Raw genomic sequence first — 10,492 nt, 5'->3', positions numbered from 1 at the left:
TCTTGCTCTCTCCTCTTCCAGAGGTCTTGCTCTCTCCTCTTCCAGAGATCTTGCTCTCTCCTCTTCCAGGCTCTCAGTAGCTTCACAGAAATGACATGTGTACTCTGTGTTAGGAAAAATTAATAAGACCTTTTCTTCTTGTGTAATGCAGAGGGGAGGGGTTTGTTTATTTGTTACCATGGAGAAGAAATCTCTGCTACCCTCAGCTGGGTCCTGTGGTTTGGCTGGTTGGAGGGGACACCTCACTGGTCACACCAGTTCCTTTGCTGTCTCTGGCCGTGCCAGGTGCTAGTGCTGAATTCTACCAATTGCAACTCTGGAGCTTTGTGGTAAGGAATTATTTGGGGGTAAACTTACAGTCTCCTGAAGGTGATGCAAGTTTTGGTTCATGTGGCAGAAACTACACAAAAAACTGGAGAGATAGTTGGGCAGTTTGGCTGTGCCCCCACAGCTCCCAGGGCTGGGTCAAACATGCCTTAAGGGCTTGATGCATTCTTTGATATGAACACAACACTGAAATGTTCTTCTTCTGCAGGGAATGCAGTGACCTTTGAGTCTCAGTTAAACTGGGAACATAAGCTTCCTTAAGATCCAACTCTCTTCAAAGCTAGATGCCTGAAATCACTTAAATTAGAAAGCACAGCTATTATGCCTTTTAAATGGTTCATGCCCTGTTGGGCACAATGCTTGGTTAAGTGATAACAGGCAACCAGTAAGTGGGACTATACTGTGATCAAAAACCTTGGACAAGCTGCCAGTTTTGAATTCAGCTTGTGAGCCTTCTGTGCTGCTTTACTTGGATGGACCCAGGGCTGTTGGAATAGTCCTGTCGAGCCCAGCCATGGCTGTGTGTTGGTGGCTGGGACAATTGTCACATCCTTGCAGGCAAATTCACTTGTAACACTCCTCCTGAAGCCTGGAATTCTGCAAACTGTGAACTCACCTGTGGTTTCCTGGCAGCTCATTCAGTCCCCAGGCTCTCACTGCTTTGCTGTAGCTGCTGTGCCATAAATGTCAGCCAAAAGTGGGGCATTACACTTGTAGGAAGACATTTGCTGAACAGCCCTGTCAAGGGCAGTGACGTGCCAGACCTTGTGGAAGCATGCACTGTGCTTGCCAAAGAGCTTCTTGCACTTGAAAAGGGTACAAAGAACATGCCCCACTGAATGAAGTCATGCCTGTCGGTGGAGCTTTACTTGGCTTTCCAAAATGAAAATAAGGTTTTTATAAGAGAGAGTGTTTTCTGTAGAATAACTTAAAAGCTTATGCTGAATTTCAGAAATCTCATGTTTATTGTAGTAAAAATAACTTCTCTAGATTAGTGACAGTAGACAACTCCTACTCCCAGGAAAACTAAAGAAGCCATTATTTGACAAGGTAGGATTTCTGCAATAATGGCAAAACCATTCACTGTTCATTGAATATCTGCAAAATTATTAGATTAGTTTTGTAGATTCTACTCTAGTGACACCTTAGTTTCCAAGATAATTAGGATGCCTATTTTGTTTAAAGATGACTTGTTATTTACTTGTTCAGACATACAACTCTCTATTTTCTGGAAAAATAAAAAAAAGGTTCCAGAACTAAACTACTCAAAAAATCCTGTAGGGATGGAATGGTACCTACTTGAAAATGCAGCCAGGAGATTTCCAGCCACTGGGCAGAAGTCTTGAGTGAAGTTTTTTTTTTTACTTATCTGTAAATGCACAGGTTGCTGCATTTGTGATAATTATGACAATTTTCCACACAGTATGTAAAGAAAACTGTGAAGTTTTCATTAACAAGCTGCAACACTTCATTTAATGCAGTCAGAGGGTTACCAAAATTGCCAACTGTTCTGAAGGGACTGGAATTCATGTCTGGAGGAGAAGGATAACTGTTCTCTCCCTCTTTTGTGTTGTATAATCAGAGAACCAGCCTTTGATTTTGGGGTCAGGAGGAGAAAAAGATAAGGAGGTGTGTCCTGAGTGTGGAAATGTAATGCAAGGATAATACTGTAGATCAACCTGGGTTTGTGGGCTGTACAAAGTCTTGTTGTTTGGTTTTTTTTCTTGCCAAAAAATGCAAGTGATTCCAAACTTATTTGTTTCAGCAGGTGGACTCCAGAACAGAAATGCTTCCAGACAGGAAGATGTATCCACTGCTGACCAGACCCTCACAGAAGAGTGGGCTCAAACCACTGCCTGTTGTGATCATAGGTGAGCTTTCTCCTGCCAGCACCACTGTTTCTCTTATGCTGTTGTTGCTTTGGACTTGCTGTCTTTAACTTTTGTTCCACATGTTCTCACTCAAACCAGAAATACCTGACCCCTGTTTCTGCATCCTTCCCTCAGCCAAACTTCCTGTAGAGGGAGATCACTGAGAGCTGTGGGAGGTAGGGACCCAGGTACTGGACAAACTAAAACACATACCTATTTTTAATGGTAAAATTGGCAGCCTTTTGGGCATCAGTTCATCTGGGCCTGTTTTTTCTCAGTTGAACACTTAGAAAGATTTGAAACCTTTTCCCTACAGATAGTTAATCAATTTGCTGTGATTATCTGTAGTGTTTGAAGTGGAGGTAGGTTTGTGTGATCTTTTTTGACCATTATGTCTGTTTAGAAAGTGCTCCAAATGCTGTTAAAGTTTCTTGAAATTTTTCACAGATTTCTTTTAAAACGTGTGTCAGCTACACTGACTTTGCACAGTTTTAACAGACTAATAAAAAGCTGTATGTTTTCTACCAGTTTTTAAAAAAGGACAGGTTATGTATTAATGGTCTTGTCTCCCTTGCAAGAGGGAGTTTTGTCACCTGAGGTGATTCTTGGAGCAAAGCACAAGCAGTGATGTCAGTGCCCTCCTCTGATGATCATGAGCTGTGCTCGAGGGCAGGAGTTGGACCCTGTTCATCTGAGCATGTGTTTAAGTGCCTTGTAGAGATGGGTTTCTTCCTTATCTGGCATCTGATAAAGTTAGTGCACCACATGAATCACCTCTAACCCTTGCTAACGGTGAGTTTGACAAGGATACTTCTACCAGCAGGTTTTTGTCTCAGTGTGACTTTGCACTGCCCAGTTGCACAAGTCTTTAGGTGGGAGGGAGGATATTTTGGTACATCCCCAGTGTACCTGTGCAGGGATCCAGTGCAGAGGTGTCACTGAAGCCTGGGAAGCCCCTGTGTGTGAAGATGCTGCTGGGCTGAGGGAGCTCAGCTGTTCCCTGCAGCTGGACACTGCAGGAAGGTCCAGCTGCTTCCCTGCCCCAGGGGGCTGTGTGCTCCCTCAGCTGGGCTGGCAGCCTCACAAGAGCAGTTGCATTCCAAAATAGCTTGGGCCCCAGAGACAGCTGTTCCTGTAGCCATCCACATCACCCTCAGATGTGGCTCAGAGTGAATCCTCTGAGTGTTGTGCACTCAGCTGGTTCAGTTTGGCTTAGATATCTCCTTGTACTTCCTAAAGCAAAGCAGTAACCTGGAATTTGTTATATTTTACTATAGCTGCAGTTTAGTTTGTTTTCAGTTCCTGTTGGGTTTGGATAACTTTTCTCCAAGTGGACTGTTCCAAACACTGACCTGCAGCTGGTGCTTGCTCAGCACAGCAGCTCTGCCCCAGCTGTGGCACATCTGCCCTTCCCACAGCTCCCTGTTGGCTTTCCAGCCCTTCCCTCTGTCTGAGAGCCTCCAGGAGCAGCCTTTGCTCCAGTCTCTCCTGAGGCACAGGCACTGTATCCACAGGCCGTGGCTCACCCAGCTCCCCTCCCCTCTGGCACTGCCTTGTGTTGTGGGGCTTTAGTCACCCAAGAGTGAGCAGGAGAGCCTGGGCAGCCAGACAGGCTGACACCTCCTTATACAGACACTGTAAAACATTAAACATGCTGGTAAACCTTCCACAAGCTGCTCTCCCTGGGCTTTGGAGTCACATATATCTAGTTTTTCCCCTGGCTGTGGGGTGGTCAGCAGGAGGAGTTCAGTCATCCAGCAGCCTGTTCAAAGTGCTGTATTCTGAGGGCTCGTCTTGCCATGGCAGAGATATTTTTTTCTTTAATACACTGCTTGCAGTACCATGGTGGGGCTGCTTCCCATTTGAAAATGTCCTCAAGACCCATTAGTCAGAGCTGCTATTGCCAAATATCCCTTAATAGATGGAATTTCTTACTGAGCAGAGCTGGTTCCCCTTCCCTTCGATAGTCACTCCTGTCAGGGTTCTGTATCCTGTGAACTCCTGCCCTGGTGTGAGCTGTGCATCCAGCAGAGCTGAGCCCCTGCTCACAGAATGGCAGAATGTGCTGAGTTGGAAGGCACCCATCAGGACCACCATCCAACTCCTGGCCCTGCCCAGGACACCCCAACAATCCCACCCTGTGCCTGAGAGCCTTGTCCAAACATTTCTTGAGCTCTGTCAGCCTTGGGGCTGTGCCCACTACCTTGGGGAGCCTGGGCAGTGCCAACCACCCTCTGGGGGAAGAACCTTTCCCTGAGATCCAACCTGAGCCTGCCCTGACACAGCTCCATGCTGTTAATGAATGTATGTGACCAGTTTCCAAACCTTTATGTTCAAAGAAATAAGGCCATTCCTCACCGTGCTAGAAATTTCCAGGGTCAGGTTAAGTTAACCTCTGACTTATTTAACCCAGTGTCTTTTCAGCAAGTTCTGAGGACCTTGCAATGCAAGTAGGTGCAACTGAGGAGGAGAAGGGGACATATGAGGGTAAAATGACTTCCCCAACTCCATCCAACAGGTCAGTGGTTAACCTGGGAGAGAAAATCCCCTGTATCCACAGTATCATATCTCTTGCATTGGTCTGGATGTTAGAAACACTTTTCAAAGGACAGCTCTGTCTGCAGGAGTATAAATTCTTCTCCATTGTCTTTTCAGGGAATGGACCTTCAGGAATCTGCCTCTCATATTTGCTGTCAGGTTACATCCCTTACTTCAAAAGAGAATCTCTTCATCCTAATCCTATTCTTCAGAGGAAACTGGAAGAGGCACCAGAAGTCTCCATTTTGGACCAGGTTTGTGTAAAGATAAGCAATATAACATCACAGTAAAGTATCCTTAGGGTATATTATGAGTGATAACCTTGTTTGAATTTTCAAAATACACAGGCAGAATAAGCCTTAAGCAAATTTTGCTTTGTAATCCAGATCTGCCTTGTGTGAAATGCCAGCATTCCTGCTGAGATCCTTGAGGTTTTCCTCGGGAAAGATCAGATCTGTGTGCCAGTGAATGAGCTTCCCAGGGCACCAGAACCACTGATTAGAGACACTGGAGTGACAATCAGCCTGCTGCCTGGCAGCACACACGCTCTGAGCAGCTGCTCCTCTCTCTCCAGGACCTGGACTATCTGTCTGAGGGCCTGCAGGGCCGCTCTGACAGCCCCGTGGCTCTGCTCTTCGACGCTCTGCAGCGGCCGGACACGGACTGGGGTGGCACAGCAGAGTCTGTGCTCAGGTGGAGGCACGAGCCCAGCAGAGCCATCCCCCACCTGGTGCTTGGCAGGAACGCTCCTGGAGGGGCCTGGCACGTGAGTGAAGGGGAGCTGCTGGGTCTGTGTGTTGGGTGGCAGCCAGAGGGGTTCCCTGGAGAGGGAACAGCTCTGCCGAAATGCCAGCCAGCCATGGTTGGGTTTGTGGATAGAGTCAAAGTTTGAGAGGAAAAGAAGCATGAGAGGCCTTTCTTGTCTCTAGTTCTCTTTGGAGGACATGAATGGTTTCATCCATGACAGCAGATCAGGGAAGGTTACAGATTTCATGATCTGTGCTGTATTGAAACATGAAAAAATTGCCTTTCACTTTTTATGTAAAAATAAAGTAATTTTGCTCTGCTTCTTGTTCCAGTCTATAGAGGGTTCTATGGTTACCTTGAGCAGAGGGGAATGGATGGGACTCCCAGATCTGCCTTTCAAAGAGTGGCTAAAGCAAAAGAGAAGGTAAGATACCCATGGTGTGATCCTTGGCAGACTTCTGGAGGTTACTCACAAACCTGGAGTGCACTTCTTGAATGTAGCTACCCATCTGTTATGGAGGGTTTTAGTGAGAGAAAGGACACCCTCCCACACCCCAAAAAAGGTCCATTCTACATTTAGTAATTCAGATAAAGTGCCTCTTGGAAAGTGTCCTTCCCAACAGCCACTGGGGAGATGGATCAGTGACTGTGAATTCTGAGTAAAGCTTGGGGGGAAAAAGCATGATCACCTGGCTTCTGTGTCTACTGCTGCTGTCCCTAATGACAAATATAATCAGTTCAGCTGCTCTCCAGTCTCTCAGGTGCTTCTGCTCTTGACATGTGTAATAATTAATCTTAAATAGTCCAGGAGTTAAAAATGGAATGGAAGTGAGGTATGAAAGGAAGGCATAAATGAACAACCATGTGGATGAGATGAATGCTAGAGAAAGCTGCCTCTGTCCAACAGCTTTTGGACTTGAGTGCTAGGTCTGTATATCAGGAATAACTTTGAAGTCAGGGAAACTAGATAAGTCTCTGGTAGTGCCAGGATAGATTACTCTAGGATATATTCAGTGGAAGAGGGGAAAAAATTCCAGTCTTTTACTTAACTGCTGCTTGACCTTTGTTTGTACTGTATTACAGAGGCCTCAGAAACAACAGAGCCACAGCAGAAGACATTGCTCAGTATTACCAACACTATGTGGTGAAGAAAGGACTGCAGAAGAATTTCAGATGTGGCACTGTCGTGACCTCTGTGAGGAAAGTGAGTGCAGGGAGCATCTCCAGCCACACCCAGAGAGATCTGCAGGAGAACAGTGGCTCACTCTGGAACTCCAGTGAACAGAGTACAGAGATCTTTCAGGTGGATGGATTTTCCAAAGCTGTGGAAGGTGACAAAGAGCCCTTCTCCATCTATGCAGAGAATGTGGTCTTGGCCACAGGAACGTTCGACAGTCCCACCTGGCTCGGGGTCAAGGGGGAAAACCTTTCCTATGTCCATCACCAGCTGTCTGCCCTGGAAGAAGCAGTGAAGAACAACAGCATTGGCATCATGTCAGACCCAGTCTTGGTTGTAGGTGCTGGTCTGACAGCTGCTGATGCAATTCTCTTTGCTCACCATTGCAATATTCCAGTAATACATGTTTTTAGGAGGCGAGTCAGTGATCCGGGTCTTATCTTTAACCAGCTCCCCAAAACGATGTATCCTGAATACCACAAAGTCCATCAGATGATGAAAGAACAGACAGCTGCTTGTGCTGGGCCTTATGAATGTTACATTAGCCTTCCTGAGCATCACGTGCTGTCCTTTGGCAAGGACAGGAAATGTATCATTCAAGACAAGAATGGCTGTCAGAAAGCTTATAAAATATCCATGGCTCTTGTTCTCACTGGCTCAAACCCCAACCTCTCCTTTCTGCCAAATAATGGCATTGACTTGGCAGTGGACAGTGACCAACCAGTGAATCCCAAGAGGAATCCCATAGATGTGGACCCATTCAGCCATGAGTGCACTCAGGAGAAGGGGCTCTATGCCCTGGGGCCCCTGGCAGGGGATAACTTTGTTCGCTTTGTGCAGGGAGGGGCTCTGGCTGCTGCCAGCTCTCTGCTAAGGAAAGCAAACAAAAATCCCCCCTAACAAACCCCCCATCCCTGTACCAACTGTGTCTGAATGGGTCAGTGCTCCTTCCATCGAGGAGCAGGTCATCTGATTTGTACATCCTCAGATCCAAAGCCCATTCCTGGTATTCTCCAAGGTCATACAGAGAGTTTGGAAGTTCTTGCTGAGTTATTTGAGAAGATTAAGTCACCAAACCCAGAGTGGGTTTCACACACAGCAGAATCTTCAATTCCTGGGACTTCAGCTCCTTTTCTGCATAGCTGTGTGTGGTTACTGGGACTGAATCTTGTGCCTGGAAAAGCAGGGGGCAAGGCAGGGGTTGCCTTTCTATCTAAAACCCTCCAGGTGACTGAAAATTGAGTTGATGATCAATCAATGTTAATTATTTTCAGACAGCAGGTTCCCAACCCTGCGTCTGTTGGTGTCTTACAGAGTTTCTTTCATGAAACAAAGTAAGCTGACCTGGTTTTATTTGCTCCTGTGGTTTGGCTGTATGTTCTTATCAGGCCAGAAATCACTGACAGGGGCTGCAGGTACCTCTCTGGCACATGAAGTGGTGCTCTGCAAATAAAAACTGACACACAAACCTTTGAAGCTGTATTGAACATTGGAAGCTGTATTGTCTTACTGACACCAACAACAAGTAATACATTTTTTTTTTTTTAATCAAGAGATCTCTGTGATGGGTTTTTCTCCTTCCTGAGAAGGAGTGGTAATGATTTACTAACACTTGGTTTGCCATCTTTCCGCTTTCTACTTTCTGAATACTAAAAATGCAACAGCCAAATTCTTGGCAGTTACTGTAGAGATGAGCAGAACTGAAGGGGAGCTACTGGTCTGTCTTGTAACTGCCCAGCTACTGGATGGGGCTTCTGCTGCGCGGGGTATTTTGGAAAGGTGCAATATGTTATATATTGGGTGGATTTCTAATGTATTGTGATTTTAAAAAAAAAAATATTATTTTTATAAGGGGGGAAGTGGCACAGTCACTTTTTGATAGCTTTATGCTATATATATATCTACTTTTTTATACTGTTTTTCCAAAAGATTTTTATTGGCAGAATATTTTGTTACAGTCTTTCAGTCAATGTTCTGAATGAGCTGGGGTGGATAGGGATGATGCCTTATATTGCAAACAGTTCTCAAAAGACCTAGAGGGCCTCTTATACCTCTCACAGGAAAAAATGCAGTCATAGCTCATCTTATTTGATACAAAGACAGACTGTGCTCCCTGTGCTGCACTGAAACCCACTGATGTGACCTGATGGAGAACTGAGTGTGTGGAGACAGCGGCTGTTGGTAAATGAATTGGCCTCAAGCTGAGATGTGAGAGGAGCTTGGCTGTGGGGTTGCTGTATCACACTTGAATATGTTTTCCCACTGACTATTCTTGTATGAAACTTCTCAATAAAGTGATTTCAGACTTAGCCTGTGTTTGTTTTAATTCTAAATCTCTGACTCATATAAGACCTAATGAACTGTTCATCACCTTCCTGGTGAGTACCAAGGTGTGGTTTGAGCCTCCTAAATCCTGCACCTTTCTGTTCCCTAGGAGCACTGCGGGGGGTTTGCTCTCTGTGTATCTTTGTCTCTCCAGTAGGATGGAGAACCCTTGCAGAGTGCTTTGGCAGTGTCTTCTCTTGTCAGGCTAAGACACAATCCCAAACCAAGCTGTTTGCCAAGCTTTGTTCTTGCCTTGTTGGGGAAAGCTTTGAGTACCTCCAGGGTGGAGATTGCACTATCAACATCTGATTGCCCCATTCCACGTTTTACCACTTTTCTTCCTGGGAATATGGGGTATTTTCTTGACCATTTGAAGTGTTCCTATTGTAACTTGTGCCTCCTGGTTTTTTGTTTGGGGTTTTTTTGGTGTTTTGTTTTTGGTTTGTTTTTTTTTTTACTGCACAGCCCTGAGAGGAGTCTTGTTCAATGAGTTAAACATCAATACTCATTCTTCTCTGCAGGCTGAGACTGAAAGTCCCTCAGTATTTTGTGAGCACAGAAACATGGAGGGAATGAGTTTCCAGGTCTGTGTCATCACTCACTGCCAGAGGGGTGGCAGTGCCCCCAGGGGTCTCTTTGGCAGCATTACTCTAGATGAGCTGACTTGTTTTCCTGACTGTTATCCTGGCAATGTGGGCATTCCTGAGCAGGAATGATGTGGTTCTGTGGTCTTCTGCAGCTACCTTTTGGTAGAAAAGAGTTCAGTGATCAATGTACACCTTTCTGAAAATCCTGGTTTTGGCTGGGTCTTCTGGCCTCAAAAGCAAATGGAGTGGAGGGCAAGAGCCAAAGAGCATCTTAAAGCAAACACAAGGGGCATTGGAGTGCACTGGGAGTAAGGGCATAGGATTGGTGTCAAGTGAAATGCTGCCATTCCCATCCCTGAGATCAAAGTCTCAGTGTTCATGCCGACCATTCTGTATCTCATGTTACGTTATGGTGAACAAATTTGCACGGGATAGCTCTTAACTAGGTCCAAGGCTGAGGCTCTGGCAGGGGAGCTTGGGTGTCTGTGCTTTAAATACCTCCTTTCCTGCCTAAGAGGGATGAGCTAATTGCCTGCCCTGTGTAGGACCGGAAAGGGAAATGGTTTTTCACAACTGATGCTTAGCAAATATCCCACATTCTGCCCCAAGGGATGTCAGAGCAGAGGATCTCAGCAGCAGAAGTGGTGGTTTAGTCATCAACAGCAGGTTCTCAGGGCAAGGCTGTGCACTGCTAATCCAAGTTGTCATTCCATTCTCTGTATCCAGGGAGGCAATAATGAATTATTGTTCCAAAACAATCAGCTGTGAGAGTCAACAGCCACCAGCTTTGTTGTGTGTGGAATTCACCCAAGCATCGTAACCTTGACCTGCGGCGTGTGAAGGACCAGGAATAAAAGCAGCTCCTCCTGAGCCCTCTGCAGGACCAGCTCTGCCTGCAGTGGGACAGTCCCTCGGGTGAC

General features: G+C 45.9%; 1 protein-coding gene across 3 annotated transcripts in view; it reads left to right on the top strand.

Moving 5' to 3' along the window:
• OSGIN1 (oxidative stress induced growth inhibitor 1) overlaps positions 1–8,969 on the top strand; it is a 64,987-nt gene extending 56,018 nt beyond the window's left edge. For all 3 annotated transcript variants that reach the window (XM_027646996.1, XM_027646998.1, XM_027646997.1), the window contains 5 exons: positions 2,093–2,198; positions 4,854–4,990; positions 5,311–5,502; positions 5,816–5,907; positions 6,567–8,969. In XM_027646996.1, the coding sequence (XP_027502797.1) occupies positions 2,093–2,198; positions 4,854–4,990; positions 5,311–5,502; positions 5,816–5,907; positions 6,567–7,560 (1,521 nt within the window). In that variant the 3' untranslated portion in view covers positions 7,561–8,969. The remainder of the gene's footprint in view (positions 1–2,092; positions 2,199–4,853; positions 4,991–5,310; positions 5,503–5,815; positions 5,908–6,566) is intronic.
• Positions 8,970–10,492: the final 1,523 nt, after the last annotated feature.

The sequence above is a fragment of the Corapipo altera genome, unplaced genomic scaffold (genome assembly GCF_003945725.1).
Source record: "Corapipo altera isolate COAL_440 unplaced genomic scaffold, ASM394572v1 62, whole genome shotgun sequence".
Lineage (NCBI taxonomy): Eukaryota > Metazoa > Chordata > Aves > Passeriformes > Pipridae > Corapipo > Corapipo altera.
Note: the sequence above shows the minus strand (reverse complement) of the source record. Positions and strands in the feature narration are given on the sequence as shown.